At 38.9% G+C, this 16,101-nt stretch overlaps 1 protein-coding gene across 10 annotated transcripts in view; it reads right to left on the reverse strand.

The window, feature by feature from the left end:
• The window catches only part of LOC131078847 (zinc finger CCCH domain-containing protein 27), a 116,004-nt gene that overhangs the window by 14,771 nt on the left and 85,132 nt on the right, over window positions 1-16,101 (reverse strand). The window contains exons 3-8 of one of the 10 annotated variants that reach the window (XR_009113864.2): window positions 13,598-14,580; window positions 12,050-13,393; window positions 11,580-11,951; window positions 10,858-11,468; window positions 10,353-10,472; window positions 9,749-10,264 (exon numbers count right to left, since the gene is read on the reverse strand). Coding sequence is in view for 3 of the 10 variants with exons in the window: in XM_058016692.2 (XP_057872675.2) it covers window positions 10,863-11,468; window positions 11,580-11,951; window positions 12,050-13,393; window positions 13,598-14,580 (3,305 nt within the window). In the remaining 7 variants the exon portion in view is untranslated. Of the gene's footprint in view, window positions 1-9,748; window positions 10,504-10,802; window positions 11,469-11,579; window positions 11,952-12,049; window positions 13,394-13,597; window positions 14,581-16,101 lie in introns of those variants that run through there. The other 9 variants (XR_009113857.2, XR_009113861.2, XR_009113853.2 and 6 more) reach the window with 9 other exon arrangements.

Raw genomic sequence — 16,101 nt, forward strand, 5'->3', positions numbered from 1 at the left:
ATGAACTTCGCTCCTGTCCCTCAGGAAGGGACTAGAGCGATATTGATATATTAGATTAATCCATGCAAAATTTACGTAAGGACAAGACATTGCAATGTTTTGGAAGGTCCATGATATGGTAAAAAGATGATAAACAAGAGTTTTGAACGTGAAATGAGCATCATTTTGAGCATGGAGACTAGATCGCTCCTGTCCCTCTCCAAGGGACCAGGGCGATTTGCTTTGGATTCCTTGTTTTGCTTCAAGATCAAGCTAAGTCAAGACGTCTTAAGATAGCATATGGTCCAAGGCATCGTTTGAAGACAATTTGCAAGAGTTTTTAACGTCCAAACATTGCTAATCGAGGTAAAAGTCTCCCATCGCTCCTGTCCTTTGGACAAGGACCAGGGCGATATCATTAAAAACACTCACGTTCCTTCAAAGATCAAGGCGACATGAGGATAGGAAATGCGAAGGACGACATTTGGAGGACATTGCAAAGGAGATCAAAGTGTAAAGTTGCCAAGGTCAAGGAGAAAACATGGATCGCTCCTGTCCCTCTCCAAGGGACAAGGGCGATGGTCCCTTTAAATACGTCCAAACACATAATGAAGCGAATGGGAATAAGCGCAAAGGACACAAGCAATGATTTTTCGAAGGTCAAAGATGCAAGATGAACATGAAAACATGGAGATCGCTCCTGTCCCTCTCCAAGGGACCAGGGCGATAATGGTCATAGGATGCACTTGCTCGCACAAGGAAGAAATTCAAGTTCGAAAGACCACCAGATGATCGATTTGGGACGTGGAAATGAAGGAATTTAACGTCGAAAACGCAAGAATCATGCCAAAGATGGTGAATCGCTCCTGTCCCTCATCAAGGGACCAGAGCGATGAGGTACGTCCCTCTATTTACATATTTTTTGGCGCCAAATTAAACAATTCGAATTTACTTTAAATGCTAAATCAATTTAAAAATTAAAAAATCCATTTTTATTGGCATTTAATGTGGCGTTAACATTTATTAATTATTTTTGCCTTATTTAAAAATCGAAATTTGCAATTAAAAAACGCAAGGCATTAGTAATTAATTAATTAATTAATAAAAAAAAAATCGATTTGAGCGCTCATATATGGAGGTCGGCCTTGTTATTTCATTGCAAATCATTTAAAAAGTGGTTTTGTTTTTATTAAGTCGGCCTAAGGGGTAGAGGATGCAAGCGCTATATAAGGGGGTAGAATTATCATTTTCTACATCATTATTTTTACCTTCCTTTATGCGAGTTGACAAGAGGCGAATATAGTGCGAGTTTTATTTATCCAAGGTGGCAAAGACACTCCAAAGGTGGTGCGAATTGCATTGAAGACCAAGGGTGGCGCGCTTAGACATTCCAAAGGTGGTGCGACTTCAAACCAAAGGTGGCGTAGACATTCCCAAGGTGGTGTGAGGCGTGCGAAGTGTGTTGGAAGAGGTGTGAATTGCATTGAAGATCAAAGGTAGAGCGAATTTGAAGATCCATCCAAGACCACGCCTAAGGCGAATTTGCTAAGGACTTGGTGATTTATTTGTGCGAAATTGAAGATCACATTCTCTCCAGAGGTGGCGAAATCAAATTTGAGGGGATCATATTGAAGATTATCTTTATACCTCAATTTTGCTTAGGCAAATTTTGTTTTTGCATTCTAGAGTTAGCTCTCTATCGAGGTATGGCGATTTAATTATTATTGTTTTATTCATTCATCGTCATATTTCAAATTTTGAATTTTAAAATCTCTTAGCTCAATCGTTGTATTTTAGGAAGTGATAACTCTAGGGACTTATCATGAGGTTTCCTAAAATCTATCTCTCTTATCTACGTTTTTTATTGCAAAATCTATTTCTTATAATGAAATGTTGTGTAGGTATGGCGACCCCAAAGGCGGGAGCATCCACCAGTCGCTCGGCTCTCATGAAAGAAGATCAGAAGACTGAAGAAGTGGAGACCAAGATCGTGTCCAAGTGGAGCAACATTGGAGATACAAACTTGGGGAACTTTAGTACGAAGAAGTTCCGAGAGGTCCCTTACATCGGCAAGCCATCACCTGTCGCCCGGAGAATAATAGAAAGTGGCATCATCAAGGCGGCCGGTTTTCCTCCAGCTATTCAGTGCCACGAGTTGATGATCGAGTGTGCCCGTCATTACAATCCACAGTCCAGGACAATTGTGTCCAATGAGGGAAACACTTTGGCGTACCTTTCAGAGGAGGCCATAAGTGAAGCCTTCCATCTTCCAGAGCACAGGGACATGATATACAAGAGCATTGAAGGAGCTAGATCAGTGTACGATGACGATCCAGATGCTTGTCTAAGCATAATCAACAAGAACTGGCTACTCAAGAGTCGTCCCCGTCTGAGCAAAGTACCGAACACACCACACCGGATCGATTTCCAAGAGGAGTACAGAGATTTGATTACCATGCTCAACAGAGTTACAGGAGCACCTCATGCCTTCTATTTTGAGAAATGGATGTTTTATTTCATCCAGGTGATTGTTCAAGGAAAGGGTACAATACATTGGGCTAGGATAATTAGCCATTGCTTAGACGTACAGTTGAGAAGACTCAGGGCTACTAAGTCCTTCCACATGAGTTCATATGTCATCTATGCCTTAATCAGGAGCGTTGAGTACGCAGGACTACCTCACAGAGGAGTGATTGGAAGAGGACCCGGCGAGGTCAGAGTTTGTGAATCCTATACCCACTTGCATCATCCACCAGGGAAGAACTACAAGTTAATCAATGATACTTTCACGATGAACATCACAAGGACGTTGCAAGGAGGGATTCACAATAGATTATCTCAGGATGCCCAGGAATTAATCAAGAGGTACGGTGCTTGGTTCATTCAGTTTCCCAAGTTCACTTACATTAGAGTGTATGGATGTCCTTTACCTCCATATATGTTGCCGAGATACCCGACAGACAGGATTGTGTTACTTGAAGTAACAAGGCAGTTGGCAGCATATGTGAAGGCATTCAGACACAGACATCAGAATGGAGTTCAGGTACCTATTATTTTGGGTAATTCAGTTGAGGTATGTCCCAATGTCTCAGCCATGGATGACGCAGAGAGGGAGTTAGCCTTGTATCCTTTATCATCTTTTGCTTGGAGGAATAGTTTTGATCCTCATGGACATTTAGAGGAGACAGTCGGTAGAAGATTTAGACATGAGTACCAGATTGAAGATTTTATGATGAATCTCTTAGATGATCTCGAAGTGAAACGAAAGATACATTCTAGATTGCCTTTGGATTTCATCAGGAAATGTAAGATTTACAGAGTGGCCGACCAAGCTCAGGACAACGGCAGGCACATCCAATCTTCATATGATAGAGAGAGCAAAACAATTAGTTTGAATTGGAATGAGCCCGAGGCCGTGGATTTAGATGAATTGATGGCACCAGTCTTGTCTTGTACTCGCAGATGGGTAGACATTCAACATCAGAAGTTGAGAGAACAAGGCATAGCCATGTCTTTTACTTTGGAAGAAAAGCCAGCCGAAGGTGGAGCCAGTGTTAGTGAAGGCAATCCTAATCCTAGGAATTCAGGAGAAGGTAACCTTCGATGTGCCAGTGAGGGCAATCTCCATCCGAGAGGTTCAAAGAGAAAGGAAAGATCAGAAAAGAAAGAGCCTTCCAAGAAAAAGCAAGGTGCTAACAAAGATCAAACACCAGGTACTTCTTCCAGGCCAGAAGATAGAACAGTTCGAGTGGAAGAATCCATGGAATCGATGGTACAGAATGATAGACAGGAGGAAGAACAGGCACAGCATGTTTCATCCGATGGATCTCTCCAAGACTATGATTTAGATAATGATAATGAAGTAAAATCTCCTCCCAGACAAGAAGAAGTAGTACACAAAGAAATTCAAGTTCAAGAGACAAGATCAAATATCCCAGATTGGTTGAAGGAAAGATTGACTAAGGTGATCGTAATTGAGGACGAGGACAGTGCAATCGATCTAGAGAGCCTTGTTGGACGCTCACATATGACAACAGAGAAGAAGAAGGCTACAAAGATGTCCAAGATGATTCGAGATGAGACTGGATCTAGAAAACTGCAGATAGCTACACCGGCGGCAGACAAATATGAGGGTGAGATCCTAGCAGAAGACTATCATATACAGACTGTTGAGTTAGGACCATCCACAGCAGAGCAGACTTTAGATGATGCCACCGACACATTTGAGGCATTGAAGGATAAATTTAGAGAAGAAGTAGAGAAGAATAGAAAGCTTGAGAAAGAGGTCGGTGCATGGAGAACATATTTCAGTCACATCAATGAACCTTTGGGACGTCAGGATCCAGTTAGATCACCATTGCAGGCATTGCCCCTTCAATCAATCAATGAAGCAGAAAGATTCAGGAATATGGTCCAGCGTACATGTAATTGGATGGATAGATCTCACACGGTGGCCATTGAGTTTATTACAAGGATGTCGAAGATCACCCACCAGGCTATCCAAGTTCTTGAAATAATCCACAGATTGATGGCAACAGTAGCTGCATTTGCCCATACCAAGGACGTTGTCATTCCTGTCTTGAAAGTTATAAGACATACATCCAGAAGAATTTTAGCACAAGAGAAGATCTTGGAAGGCGATTCTCACAGTTTGTTTCAGTGGTCAACCTTACTCCATATAAAGAGTGTTCTCTTTGAGGACATCAGTATTAGATGTGGTCAAGTTGAGGAGGTGATCAATCCGATCCAGGACAGAGTATTTGAGGTACTTCGTACCATTCTTGGCAGAAGGATCGAGGTCGAGACAGATGTGGATTTACAAGAGTTTGAGGATAGAATCACTATCATCTTTCGCAAGGACGCAGATGTTACAGATGAGCAGTATGATCAGATGTATGCCACCATGCTCCTGATTGATAGAACAAAGGAACTTGAACCTACTTGGGACACAGCTCTTCTAGATGCATTTGATCAGGTTATCCACTTAGAAGAGAGTATCAAGAATCTTCCCGAGATTCCAAGCACAGAAATCGAAGGAATCGTGACAAAATTTATTGCATATGCTAAGAAAGAGAATTGGAAAGGGAATAAGATTCTAGATGAAAGGTTGTTACAGATGACATGACATCTTATTTCTCATTGGCTGATACCTCCTAGATTTTTGTGCCAAATTTAATATTTGGCTATGTATTTAATATTGTTCAGTAAAAGGGAGGTCATTTGTAACAAACCCTAATTAGGGTTTAGGTGTCATGATCTTGTCCATTGATTTACTTTCAATCTGGACCTTTCATTGTAACTGGGGATGCTATTTATCCCCCCATTTTTTTCATTTCATTGGTAACAGAATAGTCAATAGAGAAATAGAGAATAGAGTTGAGAAATTAGAGTTGTAAGCAATTTTTATTTTGTAGCAAGATTGAGTCTTGAAGAGAGAAGTTCAAGCAATTGTTGTATATGATGACTTGGAAATCAATAAAATATTGAAGTTATGGTGTTTTGTTGCAAATTTCTTAAGTTATCTTCATGGTTGTTGGATGTACTTGAATCTCGCTCAATCAAAGTAGTTTGTTAATTTGAAAGGCTAAGTGTGAGATTTGATATTTGGTAGGATTCGCAATCCAAACCACTAGCTTCTTGCTGATTGTAGGAACGCCTTGCGTGGTCGACTGGAAAACATTTTGAGTCCTTAACCTTCAAGCATTTTCGCACCTAGGATATGTACCTTCGTAGTAGTGTCCTTGGTCTTTGATGCATTGAATACCATTATTACCTTAGAAGATCGCACTAATTTCAATTAAGTTGTTATCTTATGGCAAAATTGAAGTTGGTTGAGTCTTGCCAAATCTCATTCATGCTAAGTCGTTCATAGGGTTAGGCTAGATTAGACCCCTTAAACCCTATCTTTTTCCATTTTTTGAAAGTTCTTTTTAGATTAGTGAAATCTTCGAACCATTGAATCCGTAAGAAGCCTTGAAGGAAACAGCAAATCACATCATACCACTAAAAGCTTGTCCACACGTGGAGACCCCACTAAAAGAACCTTGGAGTCCATCTAACTGATCCTTTTTGCAGATCTTCAGCAGTTAGAGACTATTTTCTCAAGAGAGGATAAGATGCCTGTTGGTATTTTATTCTGTGTATGATTGTGTACAAAATACACGTCAACAATAACCTAGCATCATTTCTTGTCTATTGTGGTTTGGTTTATCATGGGGCAATTATGAGCTACTTAGTAACTCGTCTCTTTCAAGGCATTCATAACTTTATCCAATTTATCTTCAAATATGGATACTTTACTTTGGTGTTTTCTTGATGGTCTTTGAGCTTTCTATGTGAATGGCCATCCTATATGTATCCCTCAATAGATAACCCATTTTAGCATCATAAGCATTGCAAAAAAAAACTAAACACATAGATTCATTAAGTCTTAAATAAGCTATAATTGTAGTCATCACTTTTTAACAAATCTTGCATTGAATTTAGACACAAATTCATTAGACCCTTTAGTGATATTTGTAAATTCATTTATAATGAACCTGGGATCTGTTTTGTCACCATATTTGTTCTCTTAAAATTATCTTCAATTCCTCCCAAGAACCAATACTTCCATCAAGTAATCCTCTATACCAATCCCATGCTTCCTCAACTAGAGATTATAAGAATAGTTTCATAAGGACACTTCATCCTCAATTTCATAGTCATCAGTCAAAGTTATAAATGATTTCAAATGATCTTCTCCTAACAAAGCAATATTTCCAGAGAACTTCTCCAATGTAATTCTCACCTCAGCTGAGAGAGGATTTGGATATCTAAGGATCCTTGTGAAATCCAATTGTTTGTCCAGCAGGGATATAACCTACACTTACTTTGACTTAAATATTTCTTGACCCACCAAGAGAAAATCCTCTAATATTTCCATTCATTTCTACCTTTAAAGCTGAACTTAACACATTATTGGTTAAAATATTATGAGGGAGATTTCCAGGATTTATGAAGTTCCCAAGTGGACCAATATTTCTCAAAGCTTCAATTCTTCTCTTCAAATCATCTCTAATTCTTTGAGACTCAATTTTGTCCAGCTCAACTTTAAGATCATTCACTTCTTTCAAAAGAACTTGGTCATTTCAATCATCAATTTTCTTTACAACCTTAATTATTATTGGAGAATCAGAATCGTCATCCATTTCTACACCATCTCTTTGATCTTTCAAGTTACCACAGGAAAAGGTGTCTTTATACCAATAATGGCATTCTCCTTGCTTTGAGGGAGATGTTACATGCTTATTAAATAAAGCATTCCTTCTAATGTTAACATCAAGAGGAACAACGCCAAAGAGGAAAGTTTAATTGATCTTAGACTCTAATTCCCTTTGTTCCCTCTCAATATTATTACTAATAGCTTGATATTTGGGACCAAGCCAAATACTTTCATCGTTATTTACATTATAACCACCAGATCTCTTCCTATCAGCAAGATTCTCATTATTTTTGGAATGACTGATATCGGGAGTAGAAGGCCTACCCGTGTTTTTAGCTATCCATGTTTGGTTATCCTTGGGCTTCATTGCGGAGAACAACTGAGGATTCAAAGCAGAATAGAGAAGGATTTAGGGGTCACTTGCATAGCTCCTAATTGCGAAAAACAGCACTGAGCGGGGTGATCACTTCAGTGTTATAATTAATATATAAAAAATTGAATGCTGGTTTGCTGTGGTAGCTGATTTGAATCTCCAACTTCAAAAATATCTATAATTCTTTAACTAGAAATAAATAATAGATTATGGGTGGGCTACTGTGTTGATAGTTCATCAGTGTTGTATTTAAATGCTCCAAATATATCTGCTGTGTTGATTGTGACAAAAGAGAACCAATTACTAAGTATTGAAATATGTGAGACAAGCAATTTAATCAGATATTACTCAATATTCCAATTGGTATATTACAGCAAACATGGGAACAGCATAGTTATCACGTGAACGAAGAATGCATATGCAGGGAAAAAATATTAACAGATTCTCAGCTCCTTGCTGCTTGAAATCTACATTTGTTTCTGGTTTGAAAATTCAACTGCAATTGTTTTAAAACCTTTCACAGAGCTGTTTAGGATCATTTAGGGTTTTGGATTTTTCTTTAAAACAAGTGTTCTAATGTTTAGGTTTTATTGGATAAGTTATCCAAAAAAAAAGGAAAAAAATGCATGCTATTTATTCTCACATTTCATTCAAAAAACCATGGGTTATTGACCAAAAAACAGTCGTTGGACAAAAATAGTGCAAAAGTTTGACGCACACACCAACCGCTAGACAACATTTAATCAAGATTAGTCACAAGCGATTCCCATTTCTGCTTCTCTTGTTTGCAGGTTAATTTTGTGGCTGATTCAGAGGACAAACAAGTGCTACATGTTTGCATTGGTAACATGCTTTGCATCTACACAGAATGTTCCCATAATCCACTGGTTTGACAAATTCACTGCCCCCAATTCTATGCCAGATATTCAAGTAGCAGGTAAATTCTTAAGACGTCAAATATTATCCAATAGAATTCCTGGTAGGTTTGAGAGATTTTTCAGCCCCAAAATCAATAGGGAACAGGGGAAGACATTTATCCATACCAGAGCTGTATTAGGTAGATTAACCGTTGGGTTGAAACTTTGGAAACCAAAATTTCAAGAAAACACCTTTCCTCGGGAACCATCCTCACTATAAGATGTCCTTTTCTTTTGTCATTGCAAATAAAGCCATAAATAATCTGTTGGCATCATTAAAATGTCCATCAAGCCCCCAGACTTCCTTGATACTAGACCCAGGTTTTGGGGGTCTTTAGACCCAAGTATGCTTCCATATATCAGTTAATTAGGGTTTCCAAATCCTATATGCAATATCTTCATCTGAAAAGTGATTTTTTTAAGAAACGGGATACACATTCAATTTTAAGCTAACAGCCATTCTCCTTGCAACATAGGAAGGTGGTTCCACCATCTTTTGAGAACATGCAAAAGAATCAGCAATCTATTATTGGTGGGACCGTGGGAGTCTCTGGAAGGGCAATTTTGAACTTGCAAACCTGGTGAAAAAAGCAGACCATAGTCCTCCAGGGGCATCAGTTTACCTAGAAATGGAAGCCTGATTTCTGTTAATAACAGAGGGGTGGAAGGGATGGATTGGAAAGAGTAAGTTTGGGAAAATGGAGGAAGGAATTTACAGTAGACAAATGGTCATTTACCAAGAAATTTTGAAATGCAATATAGGATCATCAATCACATTTGGAATACATATCTTATAATATATAAAACCAAACTAGCACTGACAGACTAAAACCTTCTGTAACTGCATAATTATCAAATAGGGTTTCTTAGGGAAGAATGTTTGTGCCAACTATTTTGAGCATACATAAGCTTTGATTGCACAAGAAGCCCATCACTATTGCCAACAGGGCAAGCTAGATAACTACACAGATGTTTCTGCCACCAGCACTTCTTTCGAATTCATATTTATTCATGGACCGCAAAGTATTTCATAAGCGATCACTGCATTCTTTGAATAATATATAAGAGGGGGATTTTAAGTACAAGAGATTGGAGTGTGGAATAAAATTGCATAAAATAATACATAACATTTGAGCTTCTATGAAAAACCCTAACAAGAACTGCAAAGTGTAGATAAGAATCACAAAGTCACCTTCAAATATCTCTCACACACACATATTGTGTGCATCAAAGGAATGTTCTGGCATGGAAATACAATTAAGAAATATTTTAGAGAACTGAGGTAAAGTTTTTAAGTCATCTATTGCATTCAGCACCTTCCATTTGATTTGAACATGAGATCAGTTTTATTGCTTCCACACTACAGTCCACTAAATGGCAACCCTAGAACCCTCAAAACTCCATCTCATTGCAAAATGGAACATTCAAAGCTTTCATCATTCAACTACCTTTCCCAAAACTTCCCAAACATTACAAAGGAGTCTGTCAATCTTATACACGAGAAAACAATACAAGATTGAAGAGACTTACAAAAATAAGATTATAGAATGTAAATTGAAGAAGATACAAAATGAAGCTTCCTGGAACATGGAAAAGCAGCAGATAAACTGCCAATTAAAGACAGAAGAATAGTGGAAATCCTTGGAAACAAATCCATTTTGACTAATGTGTTTGGAAACAAATCCAATCTAATTAATGCGTTTCGTGCAATGTCCTTCCTTTAATGGACTGTAAGATACACAGAAACCCATAGACTGAAAGGTTATAATATTGTACACAGCAATCTTACCTGACCTGAAACATGTAAGCCATAGGTAAATAATTCTGATAGCGTCAAGTCAATCAAAATTGTATAAGCACAAATTAATTTCAACAGACTCACTCCCCATGCTGAAGTTGGAGAGGACAAGCCATTTAACAGGATAAATTACTTCAACCTCCATATGCTGATGAGAATAAATCCTTCTTGCAGTCAAGCAGCAACGAAATCCATCAAGAGGATCTAATTTCACAGATGCATCCCCGTGAGATAACTATAATGGCACAGCATGGATATGACAAGACAACTTCTTTCTATTACAAATTACACATAATAAAAATAAAAAATAAAAAATAAATAAACAATTCAATGAAGCCATGGGCCTAGACTCACTGAATTACTCTGAGAAGATTACAATCTGACAGTAACTGCAATTATCTGGATCAAGTTATTTAATTCTCAGGATAACACATGTCTATGCGTTTAATAATAACACAACTGACAAACATGAGAAGACAGAAGTGCACTAAAGGCAGGAATCAGAGAGTTGACTTGAGAAAAGTGAAAACTTACTACAATAACTGCAGCATCAAAAACAGTTTTAGTTGACAATCCTGATTATAATCACCTTGGCTACAGAACTTCAGTCGGGATATCCACTTGAGCAAAATTATTGGCATTACTGTTGCCACCATTCAATTTTGATGCCCCAGTATTTTCTTTTGACTGAGGAATTGAACACTGTGCAGGGTTAGATTGATTATCTTCATCATTCAGATTTTGGTCTTGAAATCCACACCTTTCCATCAAGACCTCAACTGTTTTGTCTGAATTTCTAGCTCCATTTGCATTAACCTCTTCTGCATAAGAGGTTTCTTTTCCACCCTGAACTGCTTCACTAGAGAATTCATCATCAAACTCAGGTGCTCCAACATGTGCTTCCTTTTCAGCAGCAGTGGCTCCATTATTAAAACCCTTTGAAATTTGACAAGCATCATTCTCAACATTGCTGTGGCTAAGAGTGCTATTGGAAGGCATTAACCAGACAAAATGCAAGTTTTGTCCTTGCAAAGATTTACCGTGACCAAAAGCTCTTTCAGCTGCACGTCGGGTAGTGTAAGCAACACGCACACTACATTTCTCCGCCTTAGTCACTTCATCTGCATAACCTTCTACATCATCAAATTCCACAGAGGAGAGATCACCAAATACTGAAAAGCGTTCTTTCAAAACAGCAATCTGCAAAGAAATTCCATGAATCAAGAAGAGTTAAATTTAATAATTCAATTCCTGGGCCTCTTGATGTCAATTCTTCAATTTAAAAATAAAATTCAAGATCAGTACACTCACATCCATGAGACATGCAGGTAAAGGTGGAAGAATCTTAAATGCAGTGGGTCGATTGTCCAACTTAAAACGGTTTGGACTAAACATTGGTGATGCTGCTAATCTTGGGAAACGTGGAAAAGGTGGTTTAAAAACCTTTGGTGATGTGTGGGAAAATACTGCAGGTGATAGCAAGCTTGAGCCAGCCATCTGATTTGGGACATCTCCACAATTTCCCTTAATTAAATTCTCAACCCCAGGGCCAGAATCTGAGCCAGCAGATGACTGAAGGCTAGAAATAAAAGATTTGTTTAAGTGTGCACATTCAGCAGTTGTATCTGATTTATGTTGTCCATCTTGATCTGTATCCAGTACATCATGTTTACAAAATGAACCCTACAAAGAAATCAAAACATCAACAATAGTGCATCAAAAAGAATACCATCAAAACTGCATGCATTCTCTTTGCTAAATGACAAAACTAAGAGCCTCACCTGTTTCTCGAGTTTATCCAATTGACGTCGAAAACTCTCACGCTTCTGGGCCAATATTTCCTGCTTGCAACGAAGAGCCTCCAAAAGCTCTAGTTTTTCTTGCTTTTTTTGCACATTAGATATAGAAGGGATGGAAAACTCATCTGTCCCAACAGATCTCAAAGCACTTGTTTCAGTGGAAGAAACCTCAAGGGTTGAAATTCCAGGAACAACCGGACAGACATCATTAACTTTTTCCTTTCCTTTTTCAGCTTCCATTTTCTGGGGTTGAGAATTTGATATCCCTCCAGTTGCAATTCTCCCAGGAGGAACTATTGTTACACTACTTTCACCACCTGTCAAAATGCTATCCCTATTGGCCCATGACAATCTAATAAAACGGTTTCCCATGACGGCATCTGGAGAAGCAAGGGCAGCTTCAGCACTATCCCTATGACGAAACTGTACAAAAGATTTTTCAGAATTTTTAGGGATGTGAATGTCAAGAACTTCTCCAAACTTCTGAAAATGAGAAAGGAGAAGTTCCCTTCTATTACTTTGGGGGGGTATACAATTGACAAAGAGTGTCCGTACAGCTTTCTCAGTTCCCTTTCCACGACTTCCACGAGAACCATTACCACTAGCAAGGAAACCAGAGCTCAAACGAGAACCTGACTCTCCGTTCAATCCAGGAATAACAGAGTCATTAACTTTTCCTTGTTGCAGAGGGACTTTGACAGCTTTGGCCCCAGTATCTTCATATCCTTTCATCTCAATACCACACTTTCCCGAGCAGATACTTCCACATCTGTAACAATGTTTTTCACCATACACTTTCTTTCGGGATTTCTTTCCACTCTGCACAGCTTTACTTGATGTATCTCCCCTCTTATTATCTCCTAAATGATTGCAAGTGGGATCTATGGGTCCCATCCGGCCCCATACAGAGGGGACTACAACATTATGGGAGACAACAGCTGCACTCATGCTTTGACCAGACCTCTCATTGTCACCATCAGACAATCGACAGCTATGTCTATCAGATGAATTATCATCCCACAAATGCTCCTCAACTTTCCCAAGTGACAAAAGTTGGATCAGTGCACATGAAGAGTCTGGGCGATCCTTGTTCCAGAGAGGTTGATCTGGGTCATAGAAATCTGGTTCATTTTCTACAGATGCAGTTGACATTCCATTCAAATGAGCAGTATCATCATTTGCACGGTATTTCTTAATGTACGAACTTTTGCTGCTTGGTGCTAGGGTGGAAACAACAGCACTTGATATCCCACCAACTGCCCCACTTTTCATCCCTAGCAAGTGCCCAGTTGGAAGTGAAACTGGAAGATTGAACTGAGAAAGACTCTGAAATTAAAGCAACATTGTTAATAAAATATTCAAAGATATCAAAATGTCATAACACCATTACAAGCAACAATGTACAAATATACAAGTCCATCATTTACAGTACTGAAGTCTATAAATACATTTTGAAGTAATTCATATATAACATGAAATACATAGCAATATTATCTCTAGTATTGTTATCTCAAAAAATCATTATTGCACCTGAACATCTTCTACAACAATCCTATTGAGGCCATGTTCCATTGGGCACATGTCTCCTCTAAGGCAAAAACCACGTTCCTCAAAGTCCCTGCACCGTGGATGCCCCATGCCCATGCCTAATCCAAAGGTAGCATTCAAGGAAGGCCCTCGTCCTCCTTGCATTCCAGAATGCATAGGATGCAACTGCTCCAGACTACAACTTGATAATCCAGGAATCATCCCAAAAGCATTCCATGCTGAATTTGTTGCCTTTACACTGTTAGTAATGGCCCTTCCAGTTCCAGGAAAAAGACTTGTTGATGTGGTTCCCTGAGGAAGCACTGCCGATGCAAAATCAACTGTTTCAACAGAGGTGAACCTTGAATCATGCGGAGCCCAGGCAAATGTACTTCTTCCCCTTCCTCTTCCTGAACCAGCATGAGGAAATGTGTTTTGGCCATCAAATCGAGACTCAGACTCATTGTGAAATATATGACTCACTCTGGCAACTCTCTGACCTCCATCCGCATTCAAATGAGGAGATAGTGAAGATCCATACCGCTTTCTATCATGCTTCACAGAGCTTTCTTTGTCTAAGTGTGATGCAGTATATTCCCTGCAACGATTTGAAAACTGTGACTCACTTTCCTGCAATGATTGCCCATTCTCTGAATACCTGCCCCACTTCTTGTTTGATCTCCTCTCTTCATCACCTTGGCCATCCTGATCAAAAGATTGGGACCGTGTGACTCTCCTGTGTTTATGGTTACGATCATCATCATCATCATCACTTATACCCTTTTCCTCAAGCTCATTAAATGCACCTACTGCAGCAACGGGAAGTCTCTCGGGCTGTGGAGAAGAGTTTCCCAATTCTGTGGGACCTCCACTAACAACAGCTGTAGGAGTTTCATTTGTCTGGGTGCCTTCTGCTTGCTCATTAGAAGTTACAATTGAACCATCTTCAATAGCGTGAAACAGTTTTATAACAAATGACTTTGTTTCTGCACATGAGAAGAAATTTCAAATTGATAAACCTGGAGCATCCACTTCTATTGCTCTTTACAAAATGTAACTTTCTATTCTCAGATGACTGTCAAATACCATACAAGATAGGTTAAAAACATCATTTTTCTATTGCTACTTACAAACGATGGTTTCTTTACTGCAATCATCACAATGCACTATATTTACCAATCAAATTCATGTTTCCTTAAATTCTTAAGTAAAACTCCTGTTTTGCTTCTGAGGAAGAAATACACTACACAACCAGGCAACCATCTTTACAGTTTGGATGAGCACATGTAACAAGGAAATACTAGTTTTATGTGATGATTACAAAGTATGGATAAGCCAGGAAAATACAGCACTCTCTTCTTTCCATTCGACTAGAAGCCATACTTTACCATGGAGAGGGAAAAAATCTATGGAACCAGCAACACCACAGTGTTAAAGACTACTCAACAATCTCTCAAGCATGAATGGCAAGGTGCTTAGGAAAATGAAGCCTATGCCTGCTAAGCTAGAATGCAACAGAGCATTTGTGATCCAACAACAATGAAGCTCACTGTTACATTTCCAGGAAGTTCCAAAAAGTGGAAGGCATGTGCATTCCACATTATGTACAAAAAGCCAAGGATCGTGGTTCACTTGTTGACTTTTCCATAAGAACATAACAGTATGCTTCAAAATCTAAGAGATCTATGGTTCAAAATAGGAATACTCCTCAAATTTGTATGCAGTAAAGCATGTCAATTGTAATTTAATGCCCCTCTCCCTATTATCCAGCTATATCTTGCTAGAAGAAGTAGTTGCCACATTCCATTCACATAAGGAGAATATCAAGTAACTATATTTTTTTCCGTAAATAAAACAAGAGGAGATACCTGCAGTTCTTAACTGCACAAAGTCAACACAGCTGTTAAAGCTCAAGTTCGGGGACTACACCGCAATGGTTGCAGATGTAGAAGCTTTTGTATTAGATAAATTCCGCAAACATATGTGGGTAATGTGCTAGGGAGAAAAAATAAGTATTATCTTGACTAGTTCAACCCCACGTGTGACCATCAACAAAAAACATATATAGCAGCTCATGTTCCATGGAGAGCAAAGATTCTTATTGCATCATTCTAGCATCAAATCATTCAAATATCAATCATTAAGACATCAATTCCTTCAAGCATCATTTAAGCATCCACCCATCAATCCTTCAAGACATGACGATTAAGAGAAATCAAGCAATCATTGATACTCTAGAAAACTCCTTAGGCAAATGGATTTGAATTCAAGAAAGTGTCTTGAAAATAGGAAGGATGCACCCCCCCGCCTTCCAAGTCCGCGAGAGATGAGAAGATAACACCCCTCTCATGCTCTTATCAAGTAAGCCACCTAGAGATGGAATGGACGACCAGCTTTCTTTGCTCGTGGGCCAGGAGATGGAATGGATGACCAGACTTCCATGCTCTTGGGCTTAATTAACAGAGAATGACCCCATCTAAGGTGGACTAAGAGTTGTAAGGATGGGC

The sequence above is a fragment of the Cryptomeria japonica genome, chromosome 8 (genome assembly GCF_030272615.1).
Source record: "Cryptomeria japonica chromosome 8, Sugi_1.0, whole genome shotgun sequence".
Lineage (NCBI taxonomy): Eukaryota > Viridiplantae > Streptophyta > Pinopsida > Cupressales > Cupressaceae > Cryptomeria > Cryptomeria japonica.